The sequence below is a fragment of the Podarcis liolepis genome, assembly GCF_965112155.1.
Source record: "Podarcis liolepis genome assembly, chromosome: 8".
In the NCBI taxonomy this organism is placed as follows: Eukaryota; Metazoa; Chordata; class Lepidosauria; order Squamata; family Lacertidae; genus Podarcis; species Podarcis liolepis.
Genome location: NC_139560.1, coordinates 85,078,540 through 85,094,838, shown reverse-complemented (window position 1 = coordinate 85,094,838; position 16,299 = coordinate 85,078,540). Strand labels below are relative to the sequence as shown.

The window sequence follows — 16,299 nt, the reverse complement described above, 5'->3', positions numbered from 1 at the left end:
AATAAGTTTTCCACTTTTACCTCCATCAAAAATTATTTTCTCTATTGAATTTATCTTAGTGATGCCAGTGTTTTCAGCTGTATAAAGTCATTTTTCATATATTCAATAAATGTTTCCACTCTTTTTTAAATGTATGTTCTTCTTTCTTTTATTCTCTGTGTTAAATCTGCACGTTCTGCATATCCTGTCAACTTAAGTTGCTGATCCTCATTAGTTGGGACCTTGCTCACTTTCCATTTTGGGGCTAAAAAAGCACGGACCACAATTGTTGCATACATAAATAACCTTTTCTGACACCTAGGAATTTTAGTTTGGGGTTTTCCCAACAAAAATGACACACGTGTGTGTGTGTGTGTGTGTGTGTGTGTGTGTTTTAAAGTAGTTTTAAACTTTTTTTTTCAATTTATTATAAATCATTTCCCCATTTTTTTTTACCTTTTTACATGTCCACCACATGTGAAAAAAGTTCCCTCCGTTTCTTTACACTTCCAACATGTATCTGATTCTGTTTTATAAATTTTAGCCAACCTACTCTGAATTAAATACCAACTATTAATGATTTTCAAATAATTATCATTCAATTAATAGCCTTTTCTCTCTCTAGTTTGGTCCCCCTATATCTGTGAGGTACAAGCCTGAATTCAGCTGAGTGCAGGAAATCTGAATGCGAATTTGAAATTCTTCCCATATTTTTCCTGTTCAGTTTCCCTGTGTCGTATTATGATATTGTTCTTTCTGCCCTTGCATAGAGGGATATAAACTTTCATATTTATAGTTCTGTGGTTTGATGTGCTATAGAATAACTTCATAACCTCTTTAAACTCTCTGTATGGGAGGGGGTGTCATGCAAAAGCCGAGATACAGGTTGCTTTCATATGACCTGTTTACTGTTGCTTCCATATGACCAGTTTATTCCATATGACCAGTTTATTCATTCCATATGACCAGTTTATTCATTCCATATGACCAGTTGCTTCCATATGACCAGTTTATTCATTCTTACTACTTAAAAGAAAGAAAGAAAGAAATTAATAAAAGGGGGAGGGGCGAGAAGTGAGGAAAAAAGAAAAGCTGTGTATATAAATTGATATGGTGTTATTATCCTAATACTTATGTAGTTATTCATAGCCTGCTACATTCCCTGTGTGAAAGCCATATGGCACTTGAATCAAGCAATAGTAACCCTACATTTTCCAAGGTGTTTTCCTGTCAATTTCTTTATTGCAAAATGTTTGATTGAGGTGGGAAGGAGGGAGATTGTTCCACAAGAGCACCATATGTGCTGTGCATCTTGAATTCCATGTATGAGATTGACTCCCATGCACAACAGTGTTCAAGAACTATGGAAAGTAATGCATTGATTTGTGATATCTGCACTCATTCAAATGGAAAAGAGGCATCTTCCTAGTAATAAAACAGTCTTTTATGAACAGAGAAACTGTGAATCTGAAGCTTTCCTGTTCAGTATAATGTGCACTGCATTCAGTGTTATTTACTGAATCTTAGTGGCTTTTCTTTGCTCAGCCACACGGTGGTAGTACAGGCAAAGACATGAACTGGAATTCAGAATTTTGTGAAGGAACTCACAGGAAGCCATGAGCAAAAAGGTGGCTGGAACAAAGGACTGGTGACTTTCATATGCGATAAAGAGATAACATACAGCACAGCAAAGGCATCAACACGGCAGCATCAAATTCATTTCTACAGCAGCAGAGATTATCACTGGATGATTGTCAGAAACTTCATCTTTTGGCCAGAGATTCTTGAGCCATGGGAGACAGCTACAGAAAGGAACAAGGTCTGTGTTTTTTGCTTTTCCTTTGTCTTCATGGAGCACTGAGTATATCACTTCACTATTCTGTGCCTGAAGAAAAGAAAAGGGGGTCTTTGGTGGCTAATGTGCTGGAGGATTTGAAACTGGGAACAGGGGAGCTCTCTGCTCGCAGAGCCCAGCTGGTTTCTAAGAACAGTAAGCATTATTTTCGTTTTGATAGCAAGACTGGGAATTTGTTGATAAATGATAAAATAGACCGAGAAACATTATGTGGCCAGACTGATCCTTGCTTATTACAGTCTGAAATTGTGTTGCAAAATCCCTTAAAAATCTACAGTATTGAAATCAAGATAGAAGATGTGAATGATAATGTCCCCAAATTCTCTAAGAAGGCATTTGATCTGGAAATTCCAGAAAATGTCTCTCCAAATACACATTTCCCCTTGGAATCTGCCCAAGATGAGGACCTGGGGAGAAATAACATCCAAAACTACACTCTCAGTCCCAATGAACATTTCCGGCTTGAAGTTAAAAGTGAAGTGGATGGAAACAAGTATGTGGATCTTGTTCTGGAGAAGCCACTGGACAGGGAGAAGGACTCACACTTTGGACTGACTCTCACGGCTGTGGATGGAGGGGAGCCACAGAGAACAGGGACAGTTAAAATAAATATTGATGTTCTTGACATCAATGACAATTCCCCAGAGTTTACTCATTCAGAATATAAAGTAAGGTTAAAGGAAAACAGCCCACAGGGTACTCTGGTCTTCAAAGTGGGAGCTACAGATTTGGATTTTGGCTCAAATGCACAGATCACCTACTCATTCCACCGGGTACCAGAAAAAATATATGATCTGTTTCACCTAAATGAAAACACTGGGGAAATCACCCTTTCTGGTCAGCTTGATTATGAAAAGGAAACCAGCTATGGCATGAGCATCAGAGCAACAGATGGAGGGGGACTTTCAGGTCATTGCAAGGTCGTGGTAGAGATTGAGGATGTGAATGACAATGTCCCTGAAGTGTCCGTCATATCCATCACTAGTCCTTTGGCAGAGGATTCTCCCCTGGAGACACTTGTGGCTCTCTTCACTGTTACAGACCAAGACTCCGGAGACAATGGCAGAACCATGTGCTCTGTGGAGGCAAACCTTCCTTTTATGTTAAAATCCACTATGAATAATTATTACCAGCTTGTGGTCCAAAGTCCCCTGGACAGAGAGAAGGTCTCAGAGTATAATGTCACCATCACAGCCGTTGACCAAGGCTCCCCCAGGCTCACTTCAACAAGAATTATTAATCTTCAGATCTCAGATGTCAATGACAACCCTCCAGTATTTGAAAAGTCTTCATGTGAAATGCAGATACGGGAAAACAATATTCCAGGACTGCTCATTGGCTCAGTCCATGCTGCTGATCTGGACACCGAGAAGAATGCCAAGGTCACCTACTCCCTTTTGCCTGGGAAGGTCACTGATGGCCTTGTGGCCTCTTACATCTCAGTCAACTCCGAAAGCGGAAATCTGTATGCCCTCCGATCTCTGGATTACGAGCAGATCAAAGATTTCAAAGTGACGGTGAGGGCTACAGATGGAGGGTCTCCTCCCCTCAGCTCAGAAGTTACTGTCCGAGTCGTAATCCTAGACGAAAACGACAACGCTCCCTTCTTCCTCTACCCTCTTCAGAACAGCACATCCCCCTGCAATGAGCTGGTGCCCAAGTCGGTGGAGGCCGGCTACCTGGTCACCAAGGTGGTGGCTGTGGATGGAGATTCTGGCCAGAACTCGTGGCTTTCCTATGAGCTGCTGAAGGCCACAGACCCTGGTCTTTTCAGCATAGGAGCCCAGAATGGGGAAGTGAGAACCAGGAGAGCCCTGAGCGAGCGAGACACCAGCAAGCAGAGACTCCTGATAGTGGTCAGGGACAATGGGCTCCCTCCCCAGAGCAGCACTGCCATGCTCCATGTCCTTCCCGTGGGTGGCTTTTCGGATCCTTATATGAAGGCTGTGGAGGTCAGTAAAGAGGAGCACAAAGAAGATGGGACCTTGACCTTGTACTTGGTGATCTGCCTGGCTGCAGTCTCCTTTGTGTTCCTCGTTTGCATTGTTTCCTTTGCTGCCATCAAGATCTGCAGGAGGGATCCCAGGGAAAGTTTTATCGCTGCCCCTCCTCACTTCCCACCTGCCAGACCCGACATCCCAGAGAACTGTGGCGATTCTCAGAGTGGGTCTCTTTCCAGGAGTTACCACTACGATGTTTGCTTAACCGGTGGGTCCTTGAGCAGCGAGTTCAGGTTCCTCAGGCCCCTCATTCCTGTTTTTTCTGTGGGGGACCCAAACCTCAATGTGAACCAGACCCCTCCGTCTGCTTCCCAAGATATTCTTGACCAGGTGGGGAAAGAAGAATCAAAGGAAAAGGTGAAATAATTTCAAATACACCAGTTAGTTACTTTGACATTGATATATGCTTGGTAATTAGGCATATCAGATGTTCTTGTATTTCTTTTGAATTTTATTGACAATATATTTTGACATTTTAGAGCATGCTTCAGTTTAAAAATGATCTGTTTATTTCAAGTCCATGTGAGAGTTTTTACTCATTTTCCTCTGTCTTCATCACTCTTCCATCCTCTCCATCTGATATTTCCTCGCTCCTCCTCTCTTCTTCCACCCTTCCATTTCTCAGGCAGGCCACCTCTTCCCAGCCCATGGTTGAATTCAGATATTTTTCCTTCAGCCCTCCTGCTATTTAGGTCCTCTGCCTTTGGACTTTCTGCATATTAAAACTCACTCAGAACATCATAGCCACTGCAGATACACCAATGTGTCCCAGAATATACATACCTCCAAGGTGTGGACGACATACCTGTAGCTGCAGCTGCTGAAGTACCTGCACACGGGAGCCCGGATTAGAGCAGGCTTCCCAGTTATATACATGGCATTATTTAGAGGGTCTTCTTGCTGGTGGCACCCCACCTGTGGAATTGCCTTCCAGGGGAGGAACTCTGAGTACCCTTTTCAGGGTTAGATGACCTTTTTATTTATCCGGGCCTTTTAAACCATCGGCATTTTGAGCAAACAAATCTGGGCCCTCATAGTTTTCTGTTTTATAATTTGAACTGTTAATATGTTAAGGGCAAGTAGTCTGACTTGTAATCTGCCATTATTATAAACAGTGTGGGAGAGGGTAACATAAGCAGTATAGAAATCTGTATTTTAATGAGTCAAACCCTTGGTCCATGTATCTTTTCAGACCTACCTGAGGATGCCAGGGTTTGAACCAGGCATGCTTTGTATGCAGAGCAGTTTTTTTTAACCACTGAACAACATGCCCTTTGATGTAAGAATCAGGTTCTGGAGTTTATAGTTGCAAAATGGTTCAACAGACAGACTTGGAACCTGGCATTGTATATTTTTTTTAAATAAATATTTTATTATGTTTTCACAATAGACAAGCTTACATAGACAAAAAAAAATCACAAAAGACAATACAATACAAAAATACAAAACATTAAACACATCAAAGAAAAAAGAAGAAAAAAGAAAAAAGATAAAAACACATATAGTAACAAAAAACAAAAATTCCCTCTTTCTTAATTTCTGATTCTCAATTAGCTTATTTTCCTGACTTCCTCACGTCTCCCGTTCTTGTATCCCTTTTTAAGAGTTAGTTCAGCAAATTCATGAAACCTGGCATTGTAAAGAAGTACCTTTGAGTATGGGCCATACCAATCCTAGGATATAAATGATAAGGAATGACTTGATGTGAATGAGTTGGTTGTGTAATGAGGGACTTTTACACAAATGCAAATTGGCATTTTCTTAAATCTATATCACTGGGGGGCTTTGTCTGGAAAGATTTCTCTTTTGGATTGTATCTTTTGCAAAATGGTTTGTTGACTTAGGTCAATGGGAATGTTTAGTATGTGCTTTAATGTTAGTGAAACATATTCATAGTTCTTATTTAATATGTTTGGTTTTTTTGGCCAATGTTAGCCAAGAGGATGTCCTCACCCTGAAAAAGATGGTCAAACAGAGAGACTTTGGTGTAGTTTGCAAGTGAGTTTCAGTTGAAGATACTGACAGAGTGTGGCAAAAATGGCATTGAGGGTAATCAGCTGCCATACATCATAAATCAATTCCACGGGTGCATGTTGAGATGTTCAGGATGGAACTGAAGTTTGTTCTGTTCCTATATGATATTTCATTGGAACAAATATCATTTCCTATAAACAACTTCCACACCACATAATGGGTCACAAAGTATTTAGAAACTTGTCTCTCATTGTGTTCTACAAGATCTGTATTATCTTAGGTTATGAAATTTATACATAAAGTATAAATATCAATATAAACATCTATATTAAGTATATGCATTATGGCAAGTGTCCTACTGTATTTCTACCCATGGCTGATGGGAGTGTCCTGTGTTGACTGAACATACCAATCCTAGGATATAAATGATAAGGAATGGCTTGATGTGAATGAGTTGGTTGTGTAATGAGGGACTTTTACACAAATGCAAATTGGCATTTTCTTAAATCTATATCACTGGGGGGCTTTGTCTGGAAAGATTTCTCTTTTGGATTGTATCTTTTGCCCAATGGTTTGCTGACATAGGTAAATGGGAAAGTCTAGTATGTGCTTTAATGGTAGTGAAACATATTCATAGTTCTTATTTAATATGGGTTTCTTGGCCAATGTTAGCCAAGAGGATGTCCTCACCCTGAAAAAGATGGTCAAATGGAGAGACTTTTGTGCAGTTTGCAAGTGAGTTTCAGTTGAAGACACTGACAGAGTGTGGCTGAGTGAGGAACAATAAAGCGATGGGAGAAGGAGATGAAAAAGTCCTATATGCTCATAGCTATAGGAACCTAGTCAAGGCTGATTTGGCTGAATCACATCCCACCATTATAATGAGAAATGAGGAGTGGAGACATTAAGTTTTATGGCTTATACTTTGAAACTTGGTAATATATTTTTGTAGAGTGCCTTCCTGCAAGTGCAGTGCATGATTAGACATGGTTAAGATTGTGCTGTAAGATCTACTGAACAGGACACTCAGCCGTGCACAGACCCTGTAACCTGAGTTCCCACCAGACTGGTGTAAGATCAAGCATATCAGAAGTCCTTACCATTGCTTGGAAGAGGCTCTTGCTGTTCCCTCCATTCTCCACACCCTCAGCACAAATTAAAGAAGCAACTTGGTCCTATCCCCTGAGCCAACAAGCATGTGCTTGAGAACCCAGAAGTGGGGAAGAGGGATGGTGTCTAGGCAACATCCTTGGACCACAGCATATGATGATGACTAGGGCTGCAATCCTAACCCCACTTACCTAGGAATAAGCACCATTCAATTGAATAGTACTTTCCTCTGATTAGACTTGGTTAGGATTGTGTTGTAAAACACCCCAGAAATATCTGGTGTCTAAAAGAGATAGAAAAAGATTCTCCTGGTCACAGCAACCACCTGAGACTTAAGTAGTATTGTCTCCAGTTGTATTTCCAACCTGCAAAAATGCCATTGAGGGTTATCAGCTGTCATACATCATAAATCAATTCCACGGGTGCATGTTGAGATGTTCAGGATGGAACTGAAGTTTGGTCTGTTCCTATATGATATTTCATTGGAACAAATATCATTTCCTATAAACAACTTCCACACCACATAATGGGTCACGAAGTATTTAGAAACTTGTCTCTCATTGTGTTCTACAAGATCTGTATTATCTTAGGTTATGAGATTGATACATAAAGTATAACTATCAATATAAACATCTGTATTAAGTATATGCATTATGGCAAGTGTCCTACTGTATTTCTGTCCATGGCTGATCAGAGTGCCCTGTGTTGACTGAACTGTGTGTGTGCAGATATGCCAGGTGTCACAAGGTGGGAGACCCAACTGACTGGGGATAAGATCGGACACAGAGGTTCCTCTCTGGGCCCCAGCTATAGAGAATGTTCAGCTGGGAAAGAGGGGACTAGAGAAAGAATGTCCCATGGGGAAGGGAAGCAAGAGAAAGAAAGAATAGAGGGTTTGTGGGGGGCACTGAACTGTTTTACTAATCTGTGCAACATTTTGTACTGGGCTTCTACTTTCATATATCTCACTAGGAAGATGGAACCCAGTTCAATGAGTAGAAAGTAACAGTGACTCTTCCTCACATGCCCATGTTTACAGATGAATGCAAACTTTATATTGAAAAGCACATATTCATCTTCTGTGAGGAACCGAAAGGACTGAATGGTCAGGGAAACCTTAATAATACAGAATGCTAACATGTCTGGAAGAGCGTGTGTGTGGCGTATACTTTAGAGAAAGAGGGGGAGTTGCCTGTAGGACATGACGTTTGTTCCAATGAAATGCCTTTTGAAGAATCAAAGAGGAACAGAACATTTACAGATGAATGCAAACTTCATATTCAAATGTGTATATTCATCAGTCAGTCATCATGGCTGGGAACTCTCCTTCATTCCAAGTCTCTCTTTCCCTGCAGATAGACTGTTTTTATTTATTTATTTTTACATTAATAATGTAAAAGTTGTTTGATGTGGTCTACATAGTTCTCCTGCTTCCCATTTTATCCTCCAAGCAGCCCTGTGGGTACTGTAGGTTAAGTGTGATGGGTCTGTGTGTTGGGGGAACAAACATTGGGAGGTTTCAGCAGCCTAAGAAATATAAAACGTGACATAATAATTTTGGGAGCAGGAACAAGGTTCTAAGGATTGTATTCAGCTAAGTGGAACTCAAAGAGGTCCCACTGAGACCAATGGATGTAAAAAATAAAATAAAAAATCATGCGCATTGATTTCAGTGAGTGTACACTGTGAATGACTTAGCTGGACACAAATTGTACAGCCCATATTGTGTCTGCAGGAACTCATGGAAGCAAATGTAGGGTGATAATACTATAATTTCTCACCAAATTGTCATCATCATCAAAAGGAGAAAAATATATGTCTTACTGTATTTCATATCTCAGGTTCTAAAGATGCTAGAAATTCTTAAAAAGAAAGCAAGCTGGGAATATGGGGTTTATGTTCCATTGGGGTGGCTGTTCTCTTGCATCAATTCTGGGCTGCATCAATAGGAGTATAGCATCTAGATCAAGGGAAGTAATAGTGCCACTGTATTCTGCTCTGGTCAGACCACACCTGGAGTACTGTGTCCAGTTCTGGGCACCACAATTCAAGAAGGACACTGACAAACTGGAACGTGTCCAGAGGAGGGCAACCAAAATGGTCAAAGGCCTGGAAACGATGCCTTATGAGGAACGGCTAAGGGAGCTGGGCATGTTTAGCCTGGAGAAGAGGAGGTTAAGGGGTGATATGATAGCCATGTTCAAATATATAAAAGGATGTCACATAGAGGAGGGAGAAAGGTTGTTTTCTGCTGCTCCAGAGAAGCGGACACGGAGCAATGGAGCCAAACTACAAAAAAGAAGATTCCACCTAAACATTAGGAAGAACTTCCTGACAGTAAGAGCTGTTCGACAGTGGAATTTGCTGCCAAGGAGTGTGGTGGAGTCTCCTACTTTGGAGGTCTTTAAGCAGAGGCTTGACAACCATATGTCAGGAGTGCTCTGATGGTGTTTCCTGCTTGGCAGGGGGTTGGACTCGATGGCCCTTGTGGTCTTTTCCAACTCTATGATTCTATGATTCTATGATCTCCACACGGATGCTCATGTTTACCAGCTCTTATTCTGGAAAATCTTTTGGTTTTTGTAACGCCATAACATAGTTCAAACACAAGGTGGTGGTATTGCACAAGATAAAAGAAGGAAATTGGGGAGCAGCAGTTGCTCTCCTCAAGAGCTGTAGCCATTAGACAAAGGAATCAGCACGGGCAAAACAGCAGATCCCTATTGCAAGCCAGTCTTCAGAAATTCCAGTAGGAATAAGCAGGACACAGTGTCACTTTCAGAAGATAAATACAGCTAAGAAGAGACACACCTTGGAATAGACAAGAGGACAATGCCTTGCATTTCAGGAGGAGAGGATGGGAGAATGGAATTGCATCTCAAGATCAGGCAAGTTTGGTCTTTTTCCCTGTGTCTCTGTGCATGCATAGCCATGTGTGAGTCTTTCCGCTATTCAGTGGCAGAGGAGGAGAAAAGGGGGTCTCTGGTAGTGAATGTGCTGAAGGATTTGAGAGTGGATGCAAAGGAGCTGTCTGCTCGGAAAGCCCGGCTGGTTTCTAAGAGCTCCAAGCAGTATTTCCAGCTGGATCCTCATTCTGGGGATGTGACAGTAAAGGATAAAATAGATCGGGAGTCCCTGTGTGGTCAGAATGAACCATGTATTCTACTGTCTGAAATTGTGCTGGAAAAGCCATGGCAGTTACACAGAATAGAAGTTCAGATTGAGGACGTGAATGATAATCCTCCCAAATTCTCTAAGAATCAATTTATTTTTGAAATACCTGAGCAGACTCCTGTGGATATCAGATTCCCTTTGGAAAGAGCAGAAGATACAGATAAAGGAAAAAATACTGTTCAGAACTACACCCTTAGTCCTAATGAACATTTTAGGCTTCATGTGAAAAGTCACACTGATGGTACCAAATACGGAGAACTGGTGTTAGAGAAACCGCTAGACCGTGAGGTGAATCCACAGATTTCCCTTATTCTGTCAGCAGTTGATGGAGGAATCCCAAAAAGAACTGGAACAGTGCAAATTATTATTGATGTTCTGGATGCTAATGATAATTTGCCTCAGTTTCCACAATCTGAGTACAAAGTGAAACTAAAGGAAAACAGCCCATTGGATACGCTGGTCACCAAAGTTGAAGCCACTGACAAGGATCTTGGTTCCTATGCACAAATCACTTATTCATTCAGCCAAGTGCCAGAATATGTAGTCAGATCATTCAAGTTAAACAAACACACCGGGGAACTTACTACTGCAGGAACAATTGATTATGAAGAAAACACAAATTACGAGATGAACATAAGAGCTACAGACAGAGGAGGCCTTTCTGCTTACTGTAAAGTCATTGTAGAGATTGAGGATGAGAACGACAATGCTCCAGAGATTACCATCACTTCCAACACCAGTCCCTTACCTGAGAACTCTCCCCCAGAGACAGTGGTGGCCCTCTTCAGTGTCACAGACGTGGACTCTGGGGACAGTGGCAGAACTGCCTGCACCACTGAAGTCAACCTGCCATTTGTACTAAAACCGACGGAGAACAACTATTACCAGCTGGTGACCCAACAACCACTGGACAGAGAAAAAGCCTCTGAGTATAACATCACCAGCTGGTAATGGAACAGCCATTTTAGATCTGGTCCTAACCAATGTTGATGACCTGGTTAGTGGGGTAGATGTGGAAGGATCATTAGGCGCGAGTGATCATGCTCTTCTGAAGTTTACTATACAGCGGAAAGTAGCAGCCAAGCATACTAGGACTCAATTTCTTGACTTTAAGAAAGCCGACTTCATAAAACTTAGGGAAGTGCTGGGTGAGATCCCATGGACAGCAATACTAAAAGGAAAGGGAGTTCATGATGGCTGGGAGTTTGTTAAGAGGGAGATAGTAAAAGCACAACGTCAGGCAATACCAATGAGACGAAAACATGGAAGGTGCCTAAAGAAACCAGGGTGGCTATCTAAAGAACTTTTAACTGAATTAAGATTAAAAAAGGATGTGTACAAAAAATGGAAAAGGGGGGAAACCACCAAAGAGGAATTCAAACAAATAGCCAGCACGTGTAGACACAAAGTCAGAAAAGCTAAAGCACAGAATGAACTCAGGCTTGCTAGAGAGGTTAAAAGCAACAAAAAAGGCTTTTATGGGTATGTTCGTAGCAAAAGGAAGAACAAAGAAACAGTGGGGTCACTCAGAGGAGAAGATGGTGAAATGCAAACAGGGGACACAGAAAGGGCTGAACTCCTCAATGCCTTCTTTGCCTCAGTCTTCTCCAATAAAGAAAACAATGCCCGACCTGAAGAATTTGGAGCAAATGATTCAGCAAAGGAAACACAGCCCAGAATAACTAAGGAGATAGTACAAGAATATTTGGCTGGATTAGATGTATTCAAGTCTCCAGGGCCAGATGAACTGCATCCAAGAGTATTAAAAGAACTGGCAGATGTGATCTCAGAACCACTGGCAGTCATCTTTGAGAATTCCTGGAGAACAGGCGAAGTCCCGGCAGACTGGAGGAGGGCAAATGTTGTCCCTATTTTCAAAAAGGGGAAAAGAGAGGACCCAAATAATTACCGCCCAGTCAGTCTGACATCAATAGCAGGGAAGATTCTGGAACAGATCATTAAGCAAACAGTCTGTGAGCACCTAGAAAGGAATGCTGTGATCACCAATAGTCAGCATGGATTTCTGAAAAATAAGTCATGTCAGACTAACCTGATCTCGTTTTTTGACAGAATTACAAGCCTGGTAGATGAAGGGAACGCAGTGGATGTAGCCTACCTTGATTTCAGCAAGGCATTTGACAAGGTGCCCCATGATATTCTTGTAAAGAAGCTGGTAAAATGCGGTCTTGACTATGCTACCACTCAGTGGATTTGTAACTGGCTGACTGACCGAACCCAAAGGGTGCTCATCAATGGTTCCTCTTCATCCTGGAGAAGAGTGACTAGTGGGGTGCCACAGGGTTCTGTCTTGGGCCCGGTCTTATTCAACATCTTTATCAACGACTTGGATGATGGACTCAAGGGCATCCTGATCAAATTTGCAGATGACACCAAACTGGGAGGGGTGGCTAACACCCCAGAGGACAGGATCACACTTCAAAGCGACCTTGACAGATTAGAGAACTGGGCAAAAGCAAACAAGATGAATTTTAACAGGGAGAAATGTAAAGTATTGCACTTGGGCAAAAAAAATGAGAGGCACAAATACAAGATGGGTGACACCTGGCTTGAGAGCAGTACATGTGAAAAGGATCTAGGAGTCTTGGTTGACCACAAACTTGACATGAGCCAACAGTGTGACGCGGCAGCTAAAAAAGCCAATGCAATTCTGGGCTGCATCAATAGGAGTATAGCATCTAGATCAAGGGAAGTAATAGTGCCACTGTATTCTGCTCTGGTCAGACCACACCTGGAGTACTGTGTCCAGTTCTGGGCACCACAATTCAAGAAGGACACTGACAAACTGGAACGTGTCCAGAGGAGGGCAACCAAAATGGTCAAAGGCCTGGAAACGATGCCTTATGAGGAACGGCTAAGGGAGCTGGGCATGTTTAGCCTGGAGAAGAGGAGGTTAAGGGGTGATATGATAGCCATGTTCAAATATATAAAAGGATGTCACATAGAGGAGGGAGAAAGGTTGTTTTCTGCTGCTCCAGAGAAGCGGACACGGAGCAATGGATCCAAACTACAAGAAAGAAGATTCCACCTAAACATTAGGAAGAACTTCCTGACAGTAAGAGCTGTTCGACAGTGGAATTTGCTGCCAAGGAGTGTGGTGGAGTCTCCTACTTTGGAGGTCTTTAAGCAGAGGCTTGACAACCATATGTCAGGAGTGCTCTGATGGTGTTTCCTGCTTGGCAGGGGGTTGGACTCGATGGCCCTTGTGGTCTCTTCCAACTCTATTATTCTATGATTCTATGATTCTATGATTCTACCATCACAGCCACTGACAAGGGCTCTCCCAGACTCACTTCCACAAGAATACTTCATGTTGAAGTGTCAGATGTCAATGACAACCCTCCAGTGTTTGAAAAGCCATTCTATGAAATGCAGTTAAGAGAAAACAATATTCCTGGTCTTCTGATCAATTCGGTCCATGCTGTTGATCTGGACACAGCGCAGAATGCCAAAGTGACCTACTCGCTTTTGCCTGGGAAGGTCAATGATGGCCCCACATCCTCTTACATCTCCATCAACTCTGAAACGGGGAACCTGTATGCCATCCGGTCTCTGGATTATGAGGAAGTACAAGATTTCCAGGTGACGGTGAGGGCTGTGGATTCAGGTTCCCCTCCACTGAGCTCCGAAGTTCCCATCCGCGTTCAGGTCGTGGATGAAAATGACAATGCCCCCTTCATCCTCTACCCTCTCCAGAATGGCACTTCCCCCTCGAATGACCTGGTTCCCCGAGGGGCAGAGACTGGCTACCTGGTCACCAAGGTGGTGGCTGTAGACAGGGATTCTGGCCAGAACTCTTGGCTTTCCTACCAGCTGCTGAAGGCCACAGAGCCGGGTCTGTTCACGGTGGGGGCCCAGAATGGAGAAGTGACCACCCTGAGGCCGGTCAGCAACCGAGACAGCTTCAAGCAGAATCTGATTGTGGTGGTCCGAGACAACGGCCATCCTCCCCAGTCCACCTCTGCCACGCTCAGAATCCTCCTAGTGGACGGCTTCTCTGACCCTTATCTGAAAAGTGTGGCTCTCCCAAAGGAGGAAACAGCGGAGGAGGAAGACCCCAGCCTGACGATGTATTTGATCATCTGCTTGGCTGCCATCTCAAGCATCTTTCTCATTTCTGTGGTGGCCTTTGTTGTAATCAAGTTGCAGAAACGTGAAAAGTTCATAGGAACCTACAACTCTGGAGCCAATTTCCCGGTGGGACCTGATTCCCAGGAGAACTCTGCGGATCCTGGTGCTGGATCTCTATCTCAGGCTTACAACTATGGGGTGTGCTTAGCTGGTGGGTCTCTGAACAGCGAGTTCAGGTTTCTCAGGCCCCTGTTTCCTGTTTTCTCTGTGGAGCCTCCTAACACTCAGGTGAATCCAAGGAGTTCCAATGATTCTGAAGGTGTCCCATGTCATGCAGGTGAAACTCAAAACATTATCCAGGTGAGTTCAGCATTTGAATCCTTTTAGTATGGTTTAATTTCATTTTCTCTCTCTAGTTTGCTCCTCTTGTATCTGTGAGGTGGTAGCCTGAATTCAGCAGAGTGCACAAAATATGAATGCGGGTTTGAAATTCTACTTTAAAAATTCTGCTCAGTTTACCTGTGTCCTTGTATTCTGATATTGTTGTTTCTGTCCTTGCATAGAGGAATATACACTTTCATATTAATATTTTGGTGGTTTGATGTGCTATAGAATAACTTCATAACCCCTTTAAACACTCTGAATGGGAGGGGGTGTCACTGAAAACCTGAGATACAGGTTGCTTCCATATGACCAGTTTACTACTTTTTAAAAAAAGAAATAAAGTGATACAAAGAAAAAAAGAGGGGAATGAGGAAAAAGAAGAACAATGCTGAGTATAAGAAAAAAAATACAAAAAATAAATGTAATGCACTCCCATGTTGTAATCGATATATACATATTAATAGCCTGCTACATTCTCTGTGTGCAGGCCATATGGCATCAAGCAAAAGTTATCATACACTTTCCAAGGTATTTTCGTGTTGCTTTCCTCACTGCAAACTGTTTGATTGAGGGCCAGGGAGGGAGATTGTTTCACAAGAGCACCATATGTACTGTGCATCTTGAATTTTCGCGTATTAGATTGAATCCCATGCACAACAATGTAGAAGAACTATAGAAGGTAATTTTGTGATATTTGCATTCATTCATATGGAAAAGAGGCATCTTCCTAGTAATAAAACAGTCTTTTATGAACAGAGAAACTGTGAATCTGAAGCTTTCCTGTTCAGTATAATGTGCACTGCATTCAGTGTTATTTACTGAATCTTGATGGCTTTTCTTTGCTCAGCCACACGGTGGTAGTACAGGCAAAGACATGGACTGGAATTCAGAATTTTGTGAAGGAACTCACAGGAAGCCATGAGCAAAAAGGTGGCTGAAACAAAGGACGGGTGACTTTCATATGCGATAAAGAGATAACATAAAGCACAGCAAAGCCATCAACACTGCAGCATCAAATTCATTTCCACAGCAGCAGAGATTATCATTTTCCATTTTGGGGCTAAAAAAGCACGGACCACAATTGTTGCATACATAAATAACCTTTTCTCACACCCAGGAATTTTAGTTTGGGTTTTTCCCAACGAAAATGACACTGGTGTGTGTGTGTTAAAGTAGTTCTAAGCATTTTTTTCAATTTTCAATTTCCCCATATACTTTTACCTTTTTACATGTCCACCACATGTGAAAAAAGTTCCCTCCGTTTCTTTACACTTCCAACATTTATCTGATTCTATTTTATAAATCTTAGCCAACCTACTCTGAGTTAAGTACCAACTATTAATGATTTTCAAATAATTATCTTTCAATTAATAAACTTTTCTCCCTCTAGTTTGGTCCCCCTATATCTGTGAGGTGCAAGCCTGAATTCAGCTGAGTGCAGGAAATCTGAATGCAAATTTGAAATTCTTCCCATATTTTCCCTGTTCAGTTTCCCTGTGTCGTATTATGATATTGTTCTTTCTGCCCTTGCATAGAGGGATATAAACTTTCATATTTATAGTTTTGTGGTTTGATGTGTTATAGAATAACTTCATAACCTCTTTAAACTCTCTGTATGGGAGGGGGTGTCATGCAAAAGCCGAGATACAGGTTTCTTCCATATGACCAGTTTACTGTTGCTTCCATATGACCAGTTTATTCCATATGACCAGTTTATTCATTCCATATGACCAG

At 42.0% G+C, this 16,299-nt stretch overlaps 1 protein-coding gene and 1 pseudogene across 2 annotated transcripts in view; both read left to right on the top strand.

Moving 5' to 3' along the window:
• Window positions 1-16,299, top strand: part of LOC310713858 (uncharacterized protein) — a 74,676-nt gene that overhangs the window by 2,795 nt on the left and 55,582 nt on the right. The window contains exons 2-3 of the mRNA XM_083518421.1: window positions 605-627; window positions 1,782-4,191. Coding sequence (XP_083374547.1) covers window positions 605-627; window positions 1,782-4,191 — 2,433 coding nt within the window. The remainder of the gene's footprint in view (window positions 1-604; window positions 628-1,781; window positions 4,192-16,299) is intronic.
• On the top strand, window positions 9,477-15,487 carry LOC310713828 (protocadherin beta-16-like; annotated as a pseudogene). Its single transcript has 3 exons — window positions 9,477-11,039; window positions 13,374-14,541; window positions 15,413-15,487. The product of its transcript is annotated as a protocadherin beta-16-like (transcript).